Here is a 26515-nt window from a genome sequence, read left to right on the forward strand (position 1 = left end):
GAAGGAAGAACTGGCAATAGTCTCTTTAATCATAATGTCAAGGAAGTGCTGTCCTGCATCACCCTGTTTTGCGGACAGGCAGAACGCAGCAGGAGATCAGTCCTTTGATTTCCTATTCCACAATCAATATTTTTCCCCCCAACCTCACTTTCCATTAAGAGGAGGCAGCTGACAAATCAACCCACATCACAGCTCTCAAAGTGAGCCTCTAGCAGAAGCCCAAAACCCAGAGTCCATGTCAGCGTGCCAGCAGCTCACCCTCTGAAGTCTTCCAATTGCTACCTGGGACTCCCAGGCCAGGTGTGCCATCCCCCTGTAGCACATGTCCGTCTGGTGAAGAAAGCCATGCTTGTAATGCACTTTACACAGTAGGTGTGTGAACTGCACCCTCTTTTCTCATCTCACATAATAAAAACCTGAGCTACAAGAGGTGATGTTCTACCTGTTTATTTACTCATTGGTTGCTCATCTTTCCATCCCTACTCCTGACCGCTGTTGTAGCACTCTGCCTGCTTCCTCATAGCCAGTCACAGCCTGTCTCCTCCACACCATCAGATGAACCCAACAGAGGAATGCAGTTGTGCGCTTTTTAGTGGTACCAGCTGACACAATGAACAGAACACCAGAAACAATAATGTTCCCCCTGCAAAGCTGTGGATATATCAATATTATCACTGGCAGCAAACTCCACCCCTGCAACTGGCCTCGAGAACCTGCCTGATGATGCCAACACCTCCATTCTGACTCTGCTCCATGCCAACAAAGAGTCATGTGCAAAGTCCTGATTGTATTTGGTTTAGTAAAGTGCAAGACACTGCAGCAACGGAAGGCTTATTGGTGCAACTTTGTACAAGACATGTATGTTAGCTAAGACCAGCGTGCCTTAAAAGCACCTCTAAGATCTTTTCAGGGATGCTTTGAGGCCACCAGAGGATGACAGCAGATGGGAACTAGACCCATCACATCTCACTCTCCGATACCCACCTCTGTCCATCACTGGAAGCACTGGGAAACATACAGGACCCAAACCAGCCTCCTTCAGCCACAATTAAAAAAGGAGCCAACAGCAGCTGCTAGTGTCTTAGACCATTCACGTTGAAATCTACCGTACATCCTTACAGTGCAATGCTACACAGCAAAGTGTAAGGCAGATATGTCAGATTTGTCCAGTTCATTATAGGGATTGGTATAACGAGCGCACACTGAATAGCCTGTTCTTCTGAAAAGGAACCAGTCTGGCCTCTTTCCCCCACAGTCCATCATACAGCAGATGGGTGCAAGTTCAGAGATGGTGTTGCTTCAAGAGAGGTACAGGAAGCCCTTGGATGCAATTCTTCTCAGAGAACCTGCTCAGTGCTCGATGAGGAAATGTCCAATAACCTCCATGCAGCATACGGGTTGAGTTCATCCTGGTCTCTGCAGAGTGCCCACACGTACAGCATCCGCAGAACCTTGTCCTGCAAGGAAAATCCTGTCATTAGAGTGTGCGTGATGCTCACAGACTTCCTAGCTCAGAGCTGATGGGGACATGCTCCACACTTCCTCCAGAGACTGTTCTTGTGATTTTTCTCTCTGGTTCTAAGCCTGAAGGTCCCAAGTAAGGATAGCTCCAGCAACATCTACTAGACTGTGGTTAGAAACTTATCACAGTCGGGAACAGATAAACTTTTGATTTCCAAAAACAAAACTAGGGCTTCCAAATATCTCTGGCTGACATACATTACCTGGCACCACTGCCAAGTTTGATAATATTTGACCTTATTTCTAAAGATAAGTTTCTCATTTCAAATTGGTTCAGCTGCCAGGCTGTATTGCTCTCTGTAACCTTCAATCAAGTTTAGGCTCTTTCCTGCAGCTCTAACTCTGCCTCTCCCACATCAGCCTGTGAGTGGCTCAAATTAACAAGAAATTATTATCACTGGGTCTGAGGAGAGACAGAGAGTAAAAAACCCCAATATTTATCAATGAAAATCAGATCATACCAAGTCCAGCCACAGACACACACTAATTCTGCAATCAAATCTTTGCTGTGCAAACAGTGCTTTCACCATACGGGGTTACAGACTGAAAGAAAAAACTCTTAAGCTTTTCCATCCTTGATGCATGTACTGAGAATGACAGCAGTTTTGTTCATAGTAAGTGAATAAGGATGAAAGCCATATCTCAGCACATCCTGAGGCCATCACTCATGGTCTTATAAAAATAACTCCCTGAAGAGTCGCTGCAGCTACCTGTGACAAAGTCTCTGCCTCTCCCATGAGAGAGGTGACACTGCCCATCAGAGACTGGGCTGCCAGGAGCCCAAATCTGGCACAGTGTCACAGATCCATTCTGCAAACCAAAGGTTATTTTATCATCTAACCATTAACCATGGAGAGTATTTCCCTCGGACAAGAAAGTACCACTGAGGGATCAGACTGTGCATTGGCTCAGTTCCCAGATGTGTACTTAAGTACTACAGTTTTGATCGAATGTGTGAATCTTTATAGGTTATAATTTAGGTACACAAATGTGAGGGGGGAGACTTTCTGTACCAGACCAGTCATTAGAAAACTAGTGCTTTAGAAATATCACATATCATAAAGCCATTTTTTTCTTGCTCAGTGTTTCAGAGGATTAATTTGTTTCAGCTCTGCTCAGAAGTGTTAAAAGTGATTGAAAACTTGAGTCATACAGATGTTTAGGATATGTCAGAAGGAAGAGCAGAAGGGACAAGAGAAGAAAAACAACAAAACTTTTGCCTGCTCAAGACAGGCTGTACATTGATGTACTAATCACAGCAATGCTAACAGATCTTTCCTGAGTATAGAACACTAAGTATAAGCTCAAGATGACATAGGTAACATAACTGATTTAACATTGCCAGTTGAACCTTAACCTGTATGATTTTTGTGATTCGTGATTTTCAAAGTCCATTTTGTAAGATTGTGTATGGAAGGCAATTTAATCATACACTTCAGCATCAAAGCTCTGCTACATCTGGAAAAGTTTATGTTCTTGAACATAGGATTTCTGAAGGGATGAACAGCAGATAAGCTTAAGAGTTGCTGGTGATCTTGCAGCATGCAGTACTGAACAAGTAACACAGCTTTCTTCCTGGAAATGAGACGTGATGAAACATAAAAATTACATGTTTCCAAAGCAGTGAGATTTCCGGTTTTCCAATCTGGTGCTTTTATTAATAGGGTACATCTTAATCCTCAATGTACAGTGCATGCTGCTGCATATATTCACAGAAAGTGGGACAGCAAACATGTGGACTCCCAAAGGCAGATTTCTATCATGGCCATGCATGCAAGGTGAAAATTTGTCCTTTAATCCCACAGGCTGCTATGACAAACAGCATCCTGTCTCACAGTCCTTCAGGACCTAATTTTAAAAAGATTCCCTTGACTTCGCAGCATTGCTCGATGGGTTGTCTAAGGCCTCATTTTCCCAGATTGATTTTGTGGTGCTCCATGGGGATCCCCTATGTTAACTACCACAACACCGGGTCGAACCCCGTCACAGGCTGCCTGGTCTCCCCACATCTCACTGGGGGTGAGCTTGCAGCACAGCAGTGGGAACTTGAACAATTGCAACTAGGTAAAATATCGCAGCAATTACAAGCATATGATTTCTATTTAGAGAGTTTACAATTTGAGACTCCTTCTTCCTTGAACGTCATTTGTTCAATACTCTGCAGGAGCAGCTCAGCAGTTAACACCAAATCATAGTTACCAGCCAGCCTGCACCTGACATTTGATTAAAGCTGAAGTTTTGTTTCCAATGGAGAATTTTAATGCATCTCCTTGATTTAATGCTGCTCCAGAGAAATCAGACAGCGAACAGACTTTGATATCCTGTTCAATAATTATCACATCAATATCTATCTTCTAGGAATGCAGTAATTTAATGCAAGAAATCACTATATCAGCTGCTCCTCCCCTGCAGTTGATGTGACAGATTGTAAATCAGTCCAGATGGACCCCATCATTAAAATTAGTCCCTTTTTTTGTAAACTTACAGCCTGGACTGAAGAGAATGGCTGCAAAAAGCCAATATTTATTAAATGCATGTATTAATTTTAATGGAAGTCTGCTAGAAACTGCCAGCTCCAGGCATCTCACAATGTCCCCCATTATATATCATTAAGCTACTTAAACATTGCACAGACACAATGCAAGCCAGAGCTGTCTGGATAGCCAGCCACTTGAGAACAAAGGTATTCCAGAAAACGGACAGGCTCCTCGAGCCTGCTGTGTCATTAACTCTGGTAACAAGCATATTCTGTGGTTACGTCTGACAAGCTCAGTTTAGCATCACTCACAACAAAACAGGCAGGCTGGATTCGCAGTGTTAAAAACTAAACCACAGTGAAGTACAATCCACAGAGATGCCAGAGATTTGCTGCACAAATCACCCTATGTCAGAGATTCCTACTAGAAGCCTGTACCATGTACAGCATTTAATACAACTGGATATGGGAGAGTTTCCTGAAAGTAAAGGCTTGTGGCGCTGTAAGGTATTTTGTGTAGTGAGGCAGTAGCCAAAAACATTAACTCGGTGATTTTCCCCATCTCCTGCAAATGACTTAACTCCAGCTCCCACCTTGTTTGCCAAACATCTTTGTGCTCTGTTCTTATAGTGCCCTTTACGAAAGGAAAAGGGAGAAAGAAAGAACAGGATCAGGTGGAAGTTGTGTGATGGAGTTTTAATCTACAGCAGGACAGTTCAATTCTGTCCCAGAGGGTGCCAAAGGAGCAGAACTCGCAGGCAGTAACTGCAGGCAGGGAGAGTGCTGGCCAGGCACACCAGCAACTGGAAGGGAAAGCACTGCTGGTGGTCATAGCTCCAGCTCCTCTCCTCAGTGTGAATTTAAAATATCCCTTTCTCTGTCCATTCTAGATGTTTGCAGACTCTCCTCATATACAATAATTCTCAATTAATGGGTCATAACACTTGGAGTCTGACAGGAATAAATACCCCAAACTGAGCTGAACCAAGACCTTACCCACAAGATGCAATATTACACATACCAGCGAATGGAGTATGTGCAGACACCCACTGCTCTAGATGCACCTAGATGAACCCATAACAACTGAGACGGCTAGCAGAGAACGCAGGGAAAGTGTATACAGTCGATAAGCATCACTTACCGGATCGCCTTCCACCACTTCCCCTTTCTGGTTCTTAATTACCATCACGACCTGAGCCTGAAAAGTGATGATTAATACTGGTCCCTGCTCCATCATCTTCCCCATAGCCAGCTGTAATGAAAGAAAACTCCATGAGAAAACAGACAATTTCTGCAGATTAATGTAAAAGCACCAAGTATTTAACACAACTGCTATGGCTTGACACGTCTAACAATCCCATCTTCTCCCTGAGCTGAATCTAGTTATTTTAATCAGGTTACACCTGCTTTGTTAATACAGATGCTGTAGACCTGACTGCAAAGCATTTTCCCCAAAACTTTCCCTGTACTTAAAAGCTTTCCCAAAATTGTTCTGAAAGCTTTCATAGTTTTTCCAAGTCTAAAAATCTGGGAAACGTGAACAAGCTCTGTTTCATTATTTCCAAATTAGAAACCAAAAATAAAAGAAAACCTGCTCTTAAAATAATAACATTTTCTGAAGAAAGTACATCAACTGAAGTTTTTTCTCTTGCTTTTAAATGAATCTTCGACAAGAAGTTGTACTGAACTACATAAAAAGAACTAAGTAACAGGACAACTTCAAGGTGACAACCTTTAATTTGACAGGATTTTTTTTCCTCTATTCTAAGGTCACTCCATTAAATATTTGAAGAACTTATTAACTGAAATGCAAAGAGGAATGGAGAATTAAGTTTTGCTTCCCAAAGCTGTGCTCTTAAATACAACCCTCTTTCTGCCTCTTTTGTGGGAATGCAGTATGCTACAGAACATCTTGCTCTTCAGTAACTCTGGAGTTACTGGCTATGTTACCCAAAAAGGTAATCATACTACCTCAAACTTAAGGAAGCATGATTATACTCTTTTGTATATGAGAGATACTGTTTCAAAAACACTGCATTTTATCACGTAAGAATGTATCACAAGAGACAGTTACAAGACCATGCCAGAATTCACAAAGGCATATATATATTTTTTTTATTTTTTTATATATTTTACTCTCCCCTGAGGAAAACTCAGCACTACTGCAATGCTCCTTTGCTTAATCGGAAGGAATCGGTTTCCTAGCTCTGCAATAACTCACACCATCCCAGTCCACGCTACATTTCTGGAACCAGCCTGACTCATTCAGCAATGCATAATGCCTTCCACCCAAGTACCAAAAACCGGATCTCACGGCTCTTTGTCAGACCAGTTTCCATGACAGACATTTTATATGACGCCACTTGGCATCGATAATTTGACAACATAAATCTGCATGTGGGTTTCAAGGAGGAGGAGGACCGTACCACTGACCAGGCTGTATCCCTTATAGGCACAAAGACTTCCATACTGGTATTGCTTTATTTTTTAGTACTATGATCCCAAAAAAGCTATATAATCAAGACAGTATTTATATCACTCCTCCTACACTAAGTTCAGAAACTCCGTTTCACAAGTCAGATACTTAAAACTACATTTAGGCAGCCAAATAAATAGTCCTAATAAATATCAAGGATCAAAATATCATTAAATTTAAAGGCAGCAGATGTCTAGTGAAGTACAGAGTGCTTAAGCAGGTATCTGGAACATGAGTTCAGATGCTTATGTTTGAAAGACTTGATTTCATTTCTAACACTGCAGGCTTTGCAGCATGTGAATTCCCTTAAATCTTCTAAATGTTTGGGGTTTTTTTTCCCAAACTCACTGAATTGTTTTTCTGGATGAGAACACTCAACATAGTCCCATAAATCTCCTATAGGGAAAGACATTTAAAAATTTAAACACACAACACCCTTTATCCCCCTCCCTTGCAATACAGACAGCATAACAAGAACTGCACTTGTTTATGTTCCATAACCATTTTCCAGCTAAGATGTAATTTTCTTGAGAAATTTCATGCAAAAATACAGGCATCTAAAACAAGTTAATAATGAAATGTCTTTCCAGCCACCACTCAGAAACCATGCACAGTTCTATACTAATTAGCACCTATAGAGGAAAGGTTATTTAGCATACAATGAAATGAAGTCTCCTAGACACTAACAATACAGAAAAACCTTTGGCTTAAGATGCTTAGAAAAAAGCAATCATGTTTATTACTTCCATAGCTTTAATTTTGTTAGACCACATTATTTATTGCTGAAAATAATCAAGAGAATTGCAGATGCCACAGAAATCTTCCTGCTAAATTGGCACATGCTTGCAGTTAATATTCAGAGTTACTAAATATGTAGGAATGGCTTCCTCTGTACCCAGACAGATGAGAGAAAATGAGAAGCCTATCAAGACCAAAAGGCAAAACAGTCCTAGGAAGAGGACCAGGCATTAGCCTTTTGTGTTAGGAAATGCCCTGTAAATAATCTTCTTGCTCTCTCTAAAGATATGTGGTCATTAATCAAGTCAGTTCCAGCTTTTCTTTCGTAGGGCTACACAGGTCAAATGAAGTCTTTTGCTGTGGGGCATTTCCTCACATTTCTGGTGCTCTCCTGCACCCACTCCAGTTATTTAATCATGTGGGCACAAAAAGAGAGACTCCTGCACAGGGCAGCAGATGGTGATTTTTCTCTGTCAGTAGTCCTCCTTTCAGCAGACCACCAACAGCATCAGATTTTGCTCTCTTGGTTTTCCATGATGGTTGCTGAATTCTTCCTGACTTCTTGTCTTGCAGGGGTGTGACCGCAAGTAAGAAACATCTAGCCAGCCAATACACCCAACAGCATCTGGAACAGCTCGCACTTTCTGAACAGCATCCTTTTATCACCATGCTCCATTTCCATACCTTGGACCAGATCACCGCTGGGTTTAGACCCCTGTTAAATAGCTCTGTGTTCTCTGTTCCTATGGGAATGACCCTGCAGCTGGCTTTATGGTAATTGCCTGAATGGATTCAGCCTATAATTTTGAGTATAATATTGCACAGCTGCAGTGTATTGGACAAGTATACCATAATACTCGGTTCCAACAGAAACATGTACTGAATGTTGCTGCCTTTGAGTTAGCACCTTTGATGACAAAGGCAAACAGCTGATTTGACTTCAGACTACTTCCACACATGTTTTAAAAGCACAGCTGCCCTGTTCCTCTTCTCCCCTTGCACATTTCCTTTGAGGCAGAGCTGGTTGTGGGATATGAAAGGTCTGACTAAAGGTGGTAATTTCTTTGAGATACCTTTGCCATTGCAGGAAAGAAAGATCTGAAAGACAACTTGGGGGCCAGTGACAGATGACACTAAAGACTTAATTAAATGAAAGTACTACTGTAGACTTACTGCTAAGTGCAACAATAACACCTCTGGCTCCTCAATTAAGGGAAGCACAGAGAGCATTACGAACATGCAGACATTTAGCCAGAGTCCCCAACTACCAACACTGCTCCTAAGGAGGCAGTGGCTCCACTCACAGTCATTATCTCCCCACTCATCAAGAGCCATCCAGAACAGCAGTTATGTCTCTCTAACAGCCATTCCAGCACAACACAACCTTGAGTCACAGAAGTTCTGTGCATTATCATCCAGAGTAAGCACCAACAAAGCCCTTCATGAAAGCACTGGGTCAGTGCTATTTGCCTTTATTATTAGCCTTTCTCAATGTATATGCTGGTGATTAAGACCAAGGTGCCCTAACAGAGAGGAGACAAACCACAATGCTGTAACTTAGGCTTGATCACACAGTAGCAAATCTGTCCCATGAGCTCTCCCCTTCCAGCAGCGGTGATCTGTTCCTCTGTTAGCAGGAACAGCAAATACCAGGGTAGCACGAGGCAAAAAAACAGCAGTCAGAGCAAAGAAGAAAACCCCTCCTTAGGTCATGAGTTTCTAATTCATCCCCCAAGGTGAAAGATAGAAAAGGACACTCACGTCAATGTTGTCAATGTCAAGAATCCTGGAGTGGAACTGGAGACCCATGGCTTTGGCTTGCTGGATTGGATGAGCAAGCTGACTGTAAGTCTAAATGAAGCAACAAACTTGTGTTACATGTTTGAATTTGTTCTGTCACAAAGAAAAAGGGATTTTCTGCTTAGAGAGAACCACCAAAAAAAGACAAGAAAAAAAGTCAGTTTTTTTCAAATATGCTGAACACATACGTCTTGCAAGGTATCAAACAGCTACAGCAAATGCTCTGGGCTTCACATAACCAAATTCTCACTAAAAATCCCACCTCCCCTGGCCAGAACAGGAGCTCCACCATTCACAACAGAGTAAGTACACCGAGTGCACCTGATAGCCAAGGCGCTTGTGATTCTGATTTGACAGCAGACAAGGAGAAACAGTCTGGGAACCAAGCTATTTTCCTAATACCCAGCCAGACCCTGGAGGCAGACCAGCATTTCCTGGCTCCTTTTAGGCACATGCACATATGCTTCATTATTTATGCATCGAGAACTGTTGTTGGAGACAGTGAATTTCTACTTGCTTCCAGCATTATCACCATATTCTTGGCAGGTATCAAACAAACAGGAGGCAGTCCCCACCTACCTCCCCACCATGGATCTTATAACCTTCATCACAAGCATTTAAATGCAAATATCCTACAGAAGTTACTGGCAAAGTCACTAGAGCGAAGCTGGAGTTACAGATCAGGGATTCTGAGGACAGTAGGCAAAGACAGCTCTATGAACCACAAACTATACCTAAGCCAGTGGGCTGACAGCAACCTGCAGCTCAGCTGGTATACCTGCCACTTAAATTTTTGCTTTACTGATTTGTATTCCAACACCTTAGTGATCAATATCACACACTTAACACTTGTGGCATGATTCTGTTCAAGAGACTTCATCTCCTGGATTCATATTAATAGGACTCTCACGTCCTCCCTTGGCTTATTTTACGGATGATTCTTGACTTACGAGCTTAATTTTTAACTACAACTAGCTTAGAAGGGTTTGCTTTTTGTCTTACAAACTGCAGTGAATTTGCTACTTCCCTCTAGAGATTTGAGAGGAATTCTATGGTGTCATTTCAAAGGTTGCTTGAACCAATAAAGAACTTTCTTTACTTTCAGACTGCTTTAAGTATCTTACTCTTATGTAGTGCAATATTGTTATGAAGATGTTAATCACAACAATAACGCAAAAATTAAATACAAAAAATTGCCTCTTCCAGCGTGTGCACTTCCAGCCCTCTGGTGGTGGTGATCAGTAAGGAGAACATTTACTTTAAGCAGTTAAATTATTTCAAAACAGAAAAAGTGTGGGTCTGCACTGCCTACAACACAATTATTTTGGAGCAGAGTGAAGACCAGAACAAATGTCCATCTGTGTTGTCAGGAAAGGATCTGCTTTCACGAAGTGAAGAGGACAATAATGCAATCACTGAATCACAATCAATTCATATTTACCATTTCAAGAAGTGCATCCAATACTGAAAATCTATCCCAGTACAAAAACAAAATCAGTTTTAGTACAACAAAACAAAATTCAGTTTTCTCCAGTGAGATCATCTAGGCTGCAGATCATCTATGCTGCAATTTCAGAAAAAACTTCAGCCTGCCAGGATTATTTGCTGGGATACTGCGGTGGAACTGTGTTTGTGTAGTAACTCCAGGGTCAACTTGACTCTGTAAGCAGAAAAGCATCATCTTTTTGGGTCAGCTCACACGTCTCTGCACCTTCTCACCCCATATCTGGGATACAGGCTCTACTAAAGCCCATCCCAATCAAGAAGGGCAGTGCAGAACTAGAGCTAATTAGACTAGTTTGAGCTTACCTCTTGGTTCGCTATCTGTCTCTAAGGAAGCTCTTCTCTCATATCCAGACTATTGCAGAAGTTCAGCATGTACACTTGACTGCATTAGAGTTTTATAGTATGAACATGTTACATGGGGAAGCAGCTGGGCAAAGCAGGTAAGCAGCATCATAGATATAACAGTTGGACAGCTTGCAATCAAAGAAAGCACAATATACCTACTTACAGGAGAGAATCATAACCTTTTCAGACATTTTTAGTAGCTCTACTTACCGCTTCATAGCACCAATCTTTGAGGATATCAAGCTCTCCAGACATCATAGCCTAAGAAAGGAAAATCAAATAAAATATGAACTTTGAAATCACCTCCTATACCAGAGAGTTGAAATTATCAGCACTTTCAGCAGCAAACTACTTTAAATTCTACATCTTGTGAAACCCTGAAGAAGGACAGGAGCCTCAAAAGAGGAATAGCAGTAAGAACTTCTATAAACACATACATACTGAGTCAGATGTACATAAACCTTCCAATAATTAAGATAAAAAGCTATCTTAAACCTTCCTGTCCAAAAAGTCAGCAGAATGTACACTACCCAGACATCGTGGGAGGTGGGATCTAACAGAAGCAGGAGTACAAGCCAGAAGTAGAGCTGCAGTTTTCAAGACTGCAAAAAATTCAGGGCACAGAATGAACAGAAGAATCATGCTGCAACTCATGAAAAGGTTTATCTTTAAAACACGGTATAATAAACACCTGGAATTCATAACAAGACAGATGCTGGGAATTCAGCAGATTTCAAAATAAAGTTAGTTATACGTGTCAGGGCATTTTGCAATATAATGCCTACAAATCATACTTGATGGCATCTGTAAGCTGGCCGCCTACAGTTTGAAAAAACCTCTCCTGTGAAAAATTCATTCTCCAAGAGTCAAGAGCCCACTTTTTGCAGCTTGCTTTAGTGACACGGCACCATTAGGAAAAGCAGATTCACTACAGCAGGCCTGTCTTATTTCACTGTCGACATTACAGTTCCAGTCACAGATCTGATACACAAGTCAGTCACTACAAAGACAGCAGTGACAAAACCTAACTATGCATCAGTTTCGATGTTTGCATCTGTAAGCACCAGATTATTTTTTATTCACCCTATAATGCTACATCATGTGTATTAGTATGTATCAATGTGAGATACGATCACTCACCGCAATGTATTATAGGATGAGAAAATAACACTTTGCTCCCTCAGCATTCGTTTATCTCCTCAAGCCTCAGTTTTAATGTCTCATACAAATCTCTCATAACAATTTCTGCTGTACTTTTTCAAATCCTGTACTTTCAGTCTGTCTTTTCTGACATACAGTTACAGTGAGAGGAACTATATCCATTTATACTTGAGGTCACATCCTTCATCAGTGCTATCCTCTCAGTGGTTTTATACTTCAGTCTTTAAAAATATTAAGCTCCACATACTTCCTTGACTAGTGCCAGAAATATTTTCACTCAACCATTTGTCATGACCTGGTCTTCTTCCCAAGCAGTTACAGATCACTTAGAATCCAGTAGTACATAGTACATTCTTTCCCTTATCAATATTTGATATCATCATTTTCCCAGTACTGTTCATTCACCTACTTCACATTGATCCCTCTGACACCCATATCATTTCCCATGGGAGAAGATGGTTAGTTGTTTTCGAGGCCAGAAAAAAATTTGCTAGTCTACTAAATTATGAAATATGGTTTTAAACTAAAATGATATGTGGGATTCTTTTCCCAAGGTTATCTCATGTTCTGTGCAAAACTGGATGCTTGAGAAGCAAATACTGTCACAGTTTTTAATTTTAGCATCAGAAAACTAAAAGAAAAATCTTCCACATTACAGTAAAAAAACCAAAAACCCCAACAAATGCATCATACTCTACCCCCACCTTACCTCCAAGACATTGGGGATTATATCATACTCGCACTGCTTTAAAAAACGATCTTTGTCAAAGGATGGATCCACTTTGAGTATCTCTGTCAAAACCTCAGACATTTCTGTCTTCGAGAACAATCCACCTAATAAAACAATTCAGTGAGACTGATGGCACGACAACCGCCGCCAGAAAACAAGATAAAAACCTTTGGTTATATACCAGAGGGAAGGAACAGTCACCTGGGAATGACTGCAGACTTTAAGCTAGGCTTGAGATTTACCCCACATAAGCACTTGACATCGCACTGCTCTTCTGATCCTGTAGCAGGTTGCTACACTGCATGATACTGGATAATGATCCATGCAAAATATTATAAAGCTCCAGAATCTGTCCCAAAGGTTAGTAACACATGGAGGATAACAGCACTAACAGTCACCAGGAGCAGAGCTAAAAGGCTAGAGAGGCACTTTCACAGCAATGGTGAAACATTACCTATTAAGTCAGTGACTTTGTCTGTGACAGCTCTGGAAGCTCGAATGAATGCATTATCACTTTCATCATACTTCATTTTCATTTCAAAGAACCCTGAAAGGAGAGGAGACATGAGCAGCAGTGTCCTTCCACTACATTCCTGAATTAGGAAACAACATGCAATGGGTTGCAGATCAAACCTGATAGTTCTCTTCTAAATCTCTGTGTTGATTAACAAGTATAAATTTCAAAAGTTACTTTTCTCCTCATCTTCCTGCAATGTTCTTAACTATTAATAACTGTCACTAGGAGAATGATAGTTTCTCTGACTTCAGCTGCCAGAAACTCTGGACCTTCTATGCAGATTTCCAGATAGAAAATACACTAGACTCGCTTACACCAGTAACAGTCTGCTTACACCCCTTGAGATTCAGTCTGCTACAAGGAGTAGCAGGATGCAAAACCAACATCAGAAAGTTTAACTGGGCGGAGGGGAAATCAAGAATAGACCTTAAACCTTGCCAATTTTTAATAAAATAGCGCTACATCAGTAAGGATGCAGTTTTTAAGCAGCTCTATGTACTTCTCAACCTTGATAAGAAAGCAAGCCAAGCATATCACAAAACTACAGAATGCATTGATGGGGAAGGAGAACTCCAGCAAAGCAAAATCTCAAAGGCAAAAAGAAGGGCAGGGGGTGAAGAAAAAAAAAAAAAAACCACGCAACAAAAAAACCAAAAACAAAACATTTAAGCAAGCAGGCATTGTTGCAACAAACTAAGGGCTCAACCAACCCATTATCTGTCTCTGGACATCATCAGATGGACCAGAACTGCAGAAGGTAGTTGCAGGATAATGGGCCCTGCAGGGAGGCTTCTTCCCACCACATCAATTAACATTTGGAATCCTGCCCTGAAGCTTGTGCTCCTTCCAAAAAACACACAGTGTTCTTGGTACAGGTACATAAAGGGAGAACATACACTGTAGAGGCTGCTACAGCCACAGCTGCAGTGTTGCCTGAATTGCAAAACCACAGTCTTGGATGCATAAAATCTATCTAGAGAATGCACAGAGCTCATGCAGATGTCACAGGAGTGGAGGATGCAACATGTGGGGAGTTTTAGGAGCTATAAGCATCTCTTCTTGGAAAGGTGTCGTGGTTCAACTCCAGCTAACAAATAGGATATAAAAACCTATTCTTGGATACCTCCCAAGGAGCTCCACTTTAAAAGAAGTTGTGAAGAAACACAATCCAAAGTTAATTGTATGTTGCACTTTTACACGGTCTTTTTGTTCCTTAACAAGTCATTTACCCTGCAGTACACTGGCAGCAATTATTTTGATTTGTTGAAGGATTCTGGTCTCAGGCTTCTTTATGCCTTTCAGAAACATTAAGTGTCTAGATAACTATCAAAAGTTATTGCCCACTGCAGTACAGATATTCAGTATTTTTAGGTTTTGCAATAAAAACAGAAAGGATGCGAAGTCCCACACATTCCAGAGTTCTAAGCAGATGACAACAGAAACCAGCTCACTGAAGACAAGATTTTTCCTCGTTATAAGCTCAAGGTCAGGGAGAAGAGATCTGCCTGCCCTCTCCCTGGTGACATGCCTGCATGCATGCCCTGGCCCCTTCCCAGTGCCAGAGTAGATCTGACTAGAAAAAAAATAGAAAAAAAGAACAGAGTTCAGTTCTCTTTAAGCAATGGCGAAAGCAGGTTTTGGTACCTACAGGGAGCAGGGACTGATCAAAAACAATGCCTGACTGGGGGAGGGGTCCAAACACAGATGGAGCAGCTTAGAAAAGCTGCAGTGTTGTCAACTACGCCTACCTCCCATTCACACCACCTCACAGCAACAGCTACAACAAAAAAAAAATGGCTATGATTTGCATTATGTTGAGACTACTTGCACAGATGGCATTAGATCCAACACAGCAAGAATCAGAACAGGGAAAATAACGTGCTACTCCTTTGTCTTTGGAACACTTACTATTGAAGACCACATTGTTGTCCTTGAAATCCTTCCACTGCTGATACCATTTTGAGTCTTTATGCAGCACCACACCCATGGCCTCCCTAGAAAGTGCAGAAAACATGGCTACTTGTGAACAAGTAACTTACAGCCGAGTGAGAATAAAAAGGAGGACATCCTGACGAGTATCACTGCAGCATGCAGTATCACTGAGGCTGATACACCACATAAATGATACACAACTTAGTGGAGCAAGGCAGGCAGAGAAAGCAAACAAGCTCAGACTTAGTCCTGCCAAACGTAATTCAATAGCAAGACGTTAGCACTGAGAAAACATAACACATGTGCAAGTCAAAATTTCCTGTCAGAACGTTATGTACCCACTTCATAATTTTTAAGTACCCAGTTTCACCATCGGAAGATTCAGTATCATCAACTTATGCTGCAAATCTGCTCTCAAACCTACCTGCTCTGCTAGGTCACGCCTCACCCCACAGCCTCACTTCAGCACTTGGATTTTAACCACCCCTGACCCATAGTTAAGTTTTAAAGTTTTTATCAAATTATACACAGAAATATTCACCCTAAATTACATCCAATACATACTCATTAGCTTCAAATATTCGCTCCTCTTTAATCCTCTCGCCTGAGAATTCTGTTCTTTTTCGTAGTCGCTCCGGACGTTTGTAAGGACCAGTCTGCCCTAAAACACTTTCATCTATTTCCTTCTTAACGGTTTCTACTCCCTGAAAGGAAAAGATCCCTATTAGGTTGATTTACGGTTCCCCACCTTTCCCAGAAACTGAAAATTGCTTCTGTTGAAGAAAAACAAAGAAAAGAAAAAAAAAAAAAAAAAAGGTGAGACACCACAGGTTATTCTCCTCTCCCTTACTCAGCAACTGCTTCTTTGCTGATGTTTACTAACAAACACACCAGTACCAACGCCATCTGCTTAAGAAGTTAACAGACTAGGACAGGAAATGGATGGTTGTATTGAATCAAACTGAAGAAAAAACCCAATATAGTAGAAGCAATGGACACAGTCAAACCTTACAGCTGATAAGGGGGTAACATCTACAGAGTTAAAATTGGAATAAATCACATCAGAGGAAGGCAGGTGTATCAGCCCCCAACAGCAGCCAGCAGCTGCTGATAGAATGACAAGCCCCAGGCAGAAGGAAGAATGATTCCTAGTATCCAAAAGTAGAGGAAAAGAAAGACTTCAGGACACCAACAACTAACTGCAAAGCCACCTGAAAGGTCAACAAAATCCAGGTTCTAGGCCCAAGCTTAAACCAACAGAAGTATTGCTTTCCCCAAAACAAAAAGGATCCTCACTTTTTATAGAATTCTGGACACCTTCTAGCTGAGAAAATAGCTTCAAAACAAACGGGTTTTGCCAGAGAAGAGATGGCGGTGGGGGCAGGGGGTGGAAATCACAGTAGTGGAGCTTATACTAAAGGAGAAAGAGGAGATATTCTCCCCCTCGGGTGAGGCTACATCAAGAAAAAGGACTTGATAAATCTGGACTGATATACATCTTGTCGGTGAACAGCTACATCCTTAGTTCAGATTCTGCCAAGAGGAAGCTGCACCCTACCGCAACGATTGTTGGGAATTTTTGTCATACACTTCAAGAGGGATTGGGACTACAAGGCATTTTTAGTGTTTCTCCTTCGTCTTGGCTGCTCTACTTTTATTACTGAACTTTTGAGCAGTACTTTCTCTAATGACTGTACCTACAAAAGATCTGTTGCACAGTAAGTACACTTTCCTATTACAACTAGACACATGCAGGCAGAAAGGGTGTGGTTTTTTTTATAAACACTCCATACAGCTTTTCCCAATTTGCATTTTTATTTAGAACATGTAAGTTATGTAGCCCAAAGCATCATGTGGCTTTATGGGGGCTGTTATTTTTCAACTTTATTTTATGCAGGAATTTTCTGGAGAACACACCAAGCGTCCAACACAGCATTGCCAATATAAGCCATCCTCCCCTAATGAAAGCCAGTGTGACTCCATCCTGAAGAAAGTTACAACAGTGCTCAGGGCCTAGATGGAATAGATGTCAGAGACCTGATATGAAGCAGAAATTAGAATTTAAGTGACTTTAAACATCAAGGATAAGCAAATAAAAAGCTCCAAAGCTCAGTCTGTTCCTACTGCCTATAAAACACCATCTAAGGGACCTGGCAGAGAAGAGAACAAGACACAAGCCCTTGTGGATATCACCTAGCTCTAGATTATACAAATAAAATATCTCTTAAATACTGAAGCAATGGGGATCTCAAAATGAGACTACTACTACTATAATTTCTAAGATAGAGTACTTGGGTTTCTGAAGCAGTAGACTGAATATTCTAAATTCTACATACATACTAGAAAGTAAAGCAAAGCTGTAAGAACTGTTCATAGCCTATAAAATGTCTGTGAATCAGTTAAATCTGACAATGAATCAAAAGGTTTACCCGTTTACAGGGAAAACAAATCTTTAAGCCTCAAAAAATTTACTCTAAGGTCCTATAAAATCATTGCCTGCTCATAAGGTCTGGCCTAGCAGCCTGCTTCATAGAAGGAACAAACAGTTCTTAGATTAGGAGGCTGCTGCAGTAAGATAACAGGTTTCATTACAGAAAAAGAAAAAAAAAATAATAGTGTATAATGTGACCTGCAGCTATGGCTAGAAGTGACCTTTAGCAGATGATGTCTTACTAGAAACACAGAAAGAGGGGAACTGACATGACTGATGCAACTGATACTCCGCCTGGCCTGGTACCTCCTCGTACAAGGGCTAAAGCCAAGGCTTCAGAGGAAGCATGAGAAACCAGTCAAGGGGAACACTTCTTTTTAGGCTAATTGCCAGTTGATTGGGTGACATCAAAACATATGAGCGCTTATGTATTTTCTAGAAAAGGAGAGCTTTAAGCAAGCCAGTTTTTTCCCCAAGAGTACCACTAGTACCTGTCTACAGAAGACATTTGCTACCCTACTCCACAAGCACAGCAACCAATTTTTTCAGTAACACATTTTAGCAGAAGCTCAGCTGCTCGAGACTTACACTTTTCTAGGGTTGTTGAGTGAATGCTAGACCTGCACAACACATCTCCTGAATTTATCAGCTTATTCCAATGGCTCACAAGGTCTTGCTGTAAGAATTTTGCATTTAATTTTATACTCAGCACAAACTTGCACATAACTTCATGTTAATGAGCTGTGTCCACAGCACTGGGTCCTACAGAGGCATAGGACTTATGTACCTGAGAAATAGCTTTGAAGGCTGCTGTCTTGCCTAATTTCTCTCCTCCTTTTGTCACTGACTCCGCAGACTGCTTTGCTGTTTTTGCTGCTTCTTCCACACCTTCCTTTATCTTTCGGCCAATATCACTCTTACTTACTTCATCAAAACTCTGCAACAGAGCAGAACAAGAAAGAAAAGGTCATTTAAAGTGAAAACTTATTCAAAGTAAGTCCTCTTTGTGAATGCTAAAGATCTCCTAATGCACACATTACAAGACTAACCAAACCTAGGATGAACACACAGTTAAAAGTCACAGGGGAGACTTACCAGGACACAGTGGCTTGGCACTGCAGCATCAGTCAATACTTCTGTGCAGAACAACAATTTTAGCTACTTGTGGGACCATACGCATTTGTAATAGTTGCTACCCGTAGATTTAAAAAAATACATTTTTTCCTGACATCAACGAGAAGGACCAGTGATGCCAGAGTTAAAATACCCTACCCCTTTCTTTGAAACAATCAGGTAGCTCTCGCTTCTTAAGAAAAGGTATAAAAGTGGTTGAGATAGCTCTTTGCTATGCAACTCTTCCTGCAAAATTAGGAAATGATTTTCTCAATCCAACATCTTCATATACATCACTTTGGCTGTGTTTACAGAGCCAGGATCTCATATGCAAGAGGTTAAAAGGACTCTGACAGTAGCTAGTCACCCTTTCATTCTGAACTGGCACAGATCAGATCCTCGATGATCTCGCAAATCTCACTGGCAGCAGGCAACCAGTCCTGGATAGGTCACAAGCCACAACCTCAGAGGAAGAGAAATGACAGGGTAACAGTATGAAATGGTTTTCCCTGTTTTTCAATGAGATTTGGCTAATAAAGATGCTTATAGCACCCTCCACAGTACTGAAAAGATAATGGTTATGTCCACATCAGCAAAGAGCATTACGTCCACCTCATAACTGTACACACAGTTAAGCTACGCCAAAGCACATTTAGACAGAATGAGAGTGAAGGAGCACAGCAGAGTGGGGACCAGGTCCACAAAAACTTCATATTGCACAGGGTTTAAGTCCAGTATTTGGCTGGCTGTTTCTCAGTGGGGATCCTGCACCTGACTGCAAGTGGTGGGAACAATCACACAGGCTTTGATCTTAAACCACTGCTGAAAACAGCTCAATTGACTCTGCTCTGAAGCAGCCTAGCCATGAGCATGAAGTCCATGCACTTCAACTGACAGATAAGGAATAGCCTCCTGAAGTACCTCTCAGTGTAACTTACTGCAGATGATCTTCATACTCCCTTTAAGAGAAAGAGCATAAGTTTTCGGTCACCACTGATTTAATTACTCTAATCAATACAAGGGAAAAACAAGATTCAGGTGCCTGGGAGTAACTGTCACAGCAACAACGCTGCAACAACAGCCCTTCTCCAACTCTTCTACCTCAGTGCCACCTCCCGGGTACTGACAGGTCTACAGCAGAAGGAAGGCTCTCTCCTCCTCCTTGTGAGAGCCTTGAGACTCACAGCAGTTGGTGCAGGCTGAGCATGCAGGAATCACTGGGTTACCAGAGCAGCAGGCCCTGTCCTGCGAGTCATTCCCTGGCTCCTCTGGAAGCAAAGGGGGGAGATGCTGAATGGTTGTGGACTTCACAATGTTGCCCATGCTGAGAAGGGGGCAGAAAAGAGGGAATAAGGAATAAAAGGTCTTGCATCCCACTGAGGACTGCCCAAATAGCCCAGTTTTGTACCAGCTGAATTCACAGATACTGTAACACTGCAGATCAGCTTCTACTGGTGCCACATGCACCTGATTTATTCCATATTTAAAATAGTATCAGGAAGACTCCTCAGAAATTTACTCCAGAGATAAAAGTCAAAGCATACTAAACACTCAAATACATCTGCTGCCTGGATGAACTCAGACAAGAAATTAAGTAAATGAGCACAAGCTGCAGTGCTTAGTCCCAGCCTAAAAAATAACTTTAATTCAATTGCTTAACAGCAGATCTACATATATATACACAGCAATCTTTAAAGTCTTGAGCCTAGAAGGGAAGACACTCATACCTGTTAGGTGTGAACGACGCCCACTCCTCCAGGCATTTTGTTATTGCCAAGACACACAGAGCCATGGGATCACTTACAGCATGCTGAGAGGAGAGCACTTCAGCTATACCACCAACACTTCTACTTACAACACCTAGAGCCTCTGATGTTGCAAGTCTTTTTCAACATGCAGCAAGAAGCCCAAAGCCCTGTCACATTAGTAGCAAAAAGTGTCTGTGAAGAGCATCACATCTCCTAAACAACCTTCCTGGGTGATCTTCCAGCACTGCTCTAACTGCCCTCCAATGGTAGAACCACCTTCAGGCTTTTTTTACTGCTAGACAACGCAGAACCATAAGGACCATCTCCAGTCTGCAAATCTGTGAGGAATCACTGGACAGTGACTGTCCTCTGACCATACACTAACTGAATAGGAAATCTATCATACACTATTGCTGCAATTTTGTTAATGACTCTGGCCTTAAAGATTCAGAATAGTGATCACCTTTGGAATAGCAACCAGCTTGCACCAAGAAGAAAAGAAAGGGTGATAATTCAAAGGCACACAAAACACATAACCTTAGAGCAGAGCTGCCTTAGGGAAAGGTTCTTCCATAGCTGCATTTTACCTCTTTAACTGTACCAGTTATTTCTTCAAGTTTCTTTTTAATCACTTCTGAGGTCTTTACTGTTTCAGATTCAATGGTTTTCTGTGGAAAAAAACATGCTGCATGTAACTACAAGGACAGAAAATACACAAAAACAGTTTAGCACATAGCATACACCATTAATACTGTAATTGAGGGCAAAAAGGGCTACATCTTAGGGAGCACACTACTTGAATAACCAGAGTCAGCATTTCATTTTTGCAAGTAATGCTGTTTATAGTTCTTCAAAGAATGCAAAAGTAGTATTTAAATACTGCCAACATTAAATTTAATGTATCATTATTTTATCTGCTCATTATTTGGCAAATCCAGTGAAGGGTCTACTGGAAAGATTTTCAAACCAAAACACCACAAAATCCAAAACACTCTAAGACATCCATTTACCAGTCAGTAATTCCAGCCAAGCAGAACTTCTCATAAAAATAGACATGCTGAACTAAACAGTTTGTTTGCAGAAAGACTCAGAACAGTGATAGCTCAGTGACTGGGCAATGAAAATATTAAAGGAATTCATGAGGAAGACTTACATATTTCCTCCTTGCTTCTCGAAGTGCATCAGATTCTTCTAGCTTTTTAGCTTCATCTCGGAATTTTTTAATACTTTCTTTCATCTCCTTGTTTTTTGCTAATTCCTGTTTGATGTTCTCCACAAAACCTGATATAAAACCCTTTCTTCCTCCAGAAGAGTAGCATCTAGACTAAAGGAAATCATTACATGTTGTAGAATCCAAAGAGACATTAAATTAAACAAGTATCAAAGCCAGCAGGTAGATTTACTTAAGCCAAGCACTGGGTCACTTCTAACATATTAAATGTTGTGGAAAACCTTGAAAAAGCAGCAGCTTACCCTCAAAACAGCCAGATGCCCAACACATTTCTAATACCCTGTGAAGTACCTCTATATAGCCATTAAAAAAGATGCTTCTCCAGAGGAGGTTTAACTCCAGAGGTTAGTTCAGGCTGAAACAACTTGGTAGATGAAGTTACCAGAGCACCACTCCTGAACTCTGTCTCTTGGACTCAGCTACTACAAAATTCCTTGAGTTCATCAGATGTATCTTAAAAAGTGGAAGCTTTCAACTTAGAACTGGTGCTTCTCAGAAACATATCCACATCTAGTAGATCAGTGCTCTAATGGGAAACCACTTTTGGCCTGATACAAAAAAAAAAAAATCAGCTGTTAACCAACCTGATGAATCTCCAAAGCAGGCCTGCTCATTCTATACACTGTACCCCTGTGGACTGCAGGAACTGGGTATCTTCTGGATATAAGCCATATGCCACTGATGAGACATTTCTGCAATGAAAACATAAGATCAGGTTAGTGCACAAAACAAGGTGACAGGAGTCTTAAAAAGAGCCAGGGGAGAAAGGAAAGAACACTGCAAATAGACAATATTCACTGGTCTTCTGGGAACACATCCTAAGTGCTCCAAGAAACATTGGACGCTGGTTTGGTAAGAGTCATCCATGAAAACTCTGCTATGTGTTTGAGCAGCACTATATCCACTTACAAGTTCATTTCAATAAAACCAAAGTTGCGGTCCAAAACGGGGCAATACACTTTTCATAATCACTTGAGAAAACATACGTGCTTCACAGAACCCTGATTTTATGAAAACGGTGATCACAAGTAAATGTACCCTTGAGGTGAAATATTTGTTAGCGATGAGAAGCATACCGTTTTTTCTAGGAAAACTGGCTGCAAACATAACTTTCTCCTGACTGTGGAGGAAACCCAGGACCCCTCCATATATATGTGTGCTGCTGGGAGTCAGAGACAAACACCTTTTGCCTCGAGTCACAGAACAGAAAAGATACACTAGATCACAGAATGATCACTGAGAAATTCTGCTGCACATTGCTGAGATCACAAGCTGCAAATTCTTGCATCATGTGGCAAATCCTTCAGTCCATTATCCTATACTGAAAGCAGACTATGCAGAGCTCGTAGATTCTTGTTTTTACTCCCTATTCGGCCTATCCCTGGCCGCTAGTCAGGCAAAAGCTGAACCTTTTACCTCAAAGTAACCTCCTGATCTTGATTACCAAATCATGCAACCCAAGCTCTTTCTCTACCAGACCATCTCTCAAACTACTCATCCTAAAAAATACAAAACCTGCAAAAAAAAACCAAATCAAATGGGCTTTGCCAATAAAAGACTTTGGAAAGCAATTTGTAAGCAGAGAATATTTAATTCTGTGTCCAAGCTAACAATATCGTGTCCCTCTCTTTATCAGGCTCCTAGATGTTGAAAAGATTTTGTAAAGAGCCACACCGTCCGGTCCTGTGGCTTCAGTGATGGCACTGCCAAACACCACAAGCTAAATCCAGACTTTACCTCTGAGAAGTAATGGCATAATTGCCCCACGTATCCTGCTGGCCCAAAGACATGCGCTACATTAACTCACTGTTTTCTGCGCTTCTGTTAAATGACATCTTTTAAATTCAGCTGCCTCTTATTTATTGCCTCTGTAGTTATACCTAAGTTGGATTGCTGAACTTAGCACTTTAAAGTCTATATCAAGGAAGGAAATAACCCCCACAGCCTACCTTTAAACCTTGCTGCCCAAGTCATCGCTGAGGCCAGGCTTTGTTGCAAGCAAGAATAAGATAGGTATTATATGCACACCTTAAAAATCTCTATTAACTGTAAGAACAGCATTAAAACCCGGGGCAGACTGCCTGCTGGATTTAACTGATTGCAGTTTTTGACCGAAGGAGACGTTCTTCCATGCGACTGAGCAGAAATGCTTAATTCCATGTTTAACGTTGGGCACAAAAGAAGATCAACCACCTTCAAAGCACATCATGCTACCAAGTGGCTTTTAAAGCCAGAACCTTTGCATTCAGTTCACACACCCGTTCACCTGCTCGCCACAGTGGGAAAATCTCACGTTTAAATTTAAACCTTGCAAAAGGCCATCGGTGGAGCAGCTCAGCCTCACAGAGAGCTCTGTGAAGACTCCCTGGAAGCTCCAAGACCGATCTGGGCTAAACGGGCCTGGGCTGTCCCTTGCTGAGCTTGACGGCAGCGCAAGAAGGGACACCGAAGCGGGGAGAAAAGCCAGCGCCTGGTTCCACTTGCCATCAGGCGCCTTCAATGCGGGCCTGACAGCCCTCAGGGCAGGGCCGCAGCCGGGCCGGTCGCTCCACCTCAGCAGCGCCGGTACCTCCGCAGCGCCCGGTGCGACCGGGCAGGAGGTGAGAAGGGAGGGGAGAGGAGGGAACCGGCGGCTGGGCCCGGCTCCGGACGGCACCCGCCATCCCAGCCCAGAGCACCGGGCGCTCTTCGTGCCAGCCGCGGCGCTCCCCCTCACGGCGTCCCCAGCTCCCGGCCGGGCCGGGCCACACCTCACGGGGCGGAGGACGCGGCCCCCCGTTCTCTCCCGCCGCCCCACCACAGTCCCAAGGCTCATCTCCGGCCCGCGGAGCCGGCCCGGCCCTCGGCTCTTCCCCCCCACAGCCGCCGCCCCGCGCTCACCCGGCAGCCACCGGCCCCCGCCGCCGCCGCCATCTTCCCAGCCCAGCGTGTGACCTTCTGCGCGGCGCCGCGCAGTGACGTCACTCCTGCGCGCCGCCCGCCGCCACGTGGCCGGGGAGGGCGAGCGATGGCGCCGAGCGGCGGCACCGGGACCGGAGAGCCCGGCTCGGGCGGGAGGTTAACCCCCACCGAGCAGGGCTAGACCGGCATCGCCGTGCTCCGGCGGCCCGGGAGGCGGTTGCGCGGGCCCGGCCTGCCGCCCAGGCCCCATCCAGGCCCGCTCCAAGGAACGCGCCGCACCGTTTTTCGCTAAGGTCGTTATTGTGAAGCAAAAGGCAGCAGGGCTGGCTTATTTTTTCTTCTCCAAAGTACAAAATACCGAGTGAGGAGTCTGCTGGTCGTCTTCCTCTAGCACAGCAGCATCCCCCCTTCCCTCCCCAGGAGGACTTTGCAGGAAGCCTTCCTCCTCGCAGCAGCAGCAGCAAACGCACCCACTCAAAAAACACAGCTCATCCCTCCATTTTCTGTGATAGCAAGGCTGGCTTGAGGTTTACCTTTGGTCAGCACAACTGTGCAAAAGGAAACTGCCTTAGTGAACTGTAATGTTAAAAAAAAAAAAACACAGGTGAACTACAGCTGAGTTTAATGGGGCAGTTTCATCACAGGAGTACTTCTGTCGGTGTAACAGAGGGGTGAGAGAGAGGAGAAGGGGCTTTTGGAAAGGCGAGATTCTCCTTACTGAGAAAGCAAAGGTGAAACTAAACCTCATCGGTTTGACATGCAGAGGGCTTTCTGGAGAGCTCGTCTTGAAGCTTGTAGGGAAGAGGGTGGAGGGGAGAAGGGTTAAGACACAAAGATCAAGTTGTGACTTTTTTTTTTTTTCCTACATAGTAGCTCTAAGAAGAGTTAGAGCACCCCATTCAAGCTATTTTTCCACACTGAGGATTTCTGACACCACTGTGGCTCTGGGAGCACAACACAGTTGTGTCACAGAGCAGAACACAGGCACCAGCAGCTGATTTTGCACCAGACAACAATTTAACAATTACAGGCAATTACACTTCAAACAGCTTCCTGATGGGATACAGTGTGGATGACAGCTTTGTGCAACAAAGCCTGTGGGTGAATTTTTAGTGGTCCTCACTTGCTCAGCATCATCGAGATGATACTGATGTATCTCGCTGGGAGAGACGACAGAGAGGGAAGCACTACCACTGCCTCTGAGCCAGCAACATCCTGCTGACAGAATCAAGCCCACAACGACACTGTCTTTTTGTTTCCCATTACTGGAAGAAGAAATTAGTTTTGGAGGCCATGCAGCTCTTAAACTGAGGAAAGGGCAAGAAACCCTGTCTTCGGCATAAAGCTTCAGCTCTCCTCCTGCCACAAGAATTCCCACTCAAAAATAATCACTTTCAATTTGTGTTATTAAAACTCTTACTTGTTGCAGGAGAAGGTGAAATATCCCACCTTCTGCCCTTCACCTGCAGCAGCTGTTTGCCACTTACCTGCTGCACCTCACCCCTGACTGGAACCAATACACCTGTGTGCACAGCCCCCACTGAAATGCTCCACATTAGAACAAAAAAAAAAAAGAGGATTTTAAGTCCCATTTTCAGTTCAGGCCGTCAGAATGGCACTGACACAACTGAAGGTAGAGGATATTTTATTGATTTTTTTTTTTTTTTTTTTTTAAAATCAGCATTGCCACTGGAGAGAAATGAAGCTACCAGCCTTTTGCTAAGAGCGGTCATCAATTAGGTCCGATACAGGAAAGGGAAGTCCCCTGCACCCCAAAGACACTTGAACACTAATGCGACTGCGCAAATGCATCATTTTAAAGACCAGTTCATACTCTCATAAACCAACAACCAAGAGGAACATTCTTGACACTTCACAAAAGAATACAA

The 26515-nt window shown here is 42.6% G+C and overlaps 1 protein-coding gene across 2 annotated transcripts; it reads right to left on the reverse strand.

Moving 5' to 3' along the window:
• On the reverse strand, positions 1-24689 carry TIMM44 (translocase of inner mitochondrial membrane 44). 2 transcript variants are annotated; one of them, XM_069790229.1, is made up of 13 exons: positions 24606-24689; positions 22310-22417; positions 21648-21818; positions 21082-21162; positions 18421-18570; positions 15767-15906; positions 15179-15264; positions 13208-13300; positions 12733-12857; positions 11073-11123; positions 8973-9062; positions 5139-5249; positions 1-1457 (listed from the first exon to the last, which is right to left on the reverse strand). In XM_069790229.1, the coding sequence occupies exons 1-13, from the start codon at positions 24636-24638 to the stop codon at positions 1338-1340; spliced, it is 1359 nt and encodes a 452-aa protein (XP_069646330.1). In that variant the 5' UTR covers positions 24639-24689; the 3' UTR covers positions 1-1337. The 2 variants fall into 2 exon arrangements, with proteins under 2 accessions (XP_069646330.1, XP_069646331.1); XM_069790230.1 differs by lacking the exon at positions 24606-24689 and having other exon boundaries at positions 21648-21813.
• Positions 24690-26515: the final 1826 nt, after the last annotated feature.

This window comes from Haliaeetus albicilla, chromosome 8 (assembly GCF_947461875.1).
Source record: "Haliaeetus albicilla chromosome 8, bHalAlb1.1, whole genome shotgun sequence".
In the NCBI taxonomy this organism is placed as follows: Eukaryota; Metazoa; Chordata; class Aves; order Accipitriformes; family Accipitridae; genus Haliaeetus; species Haliaeetus albicilla.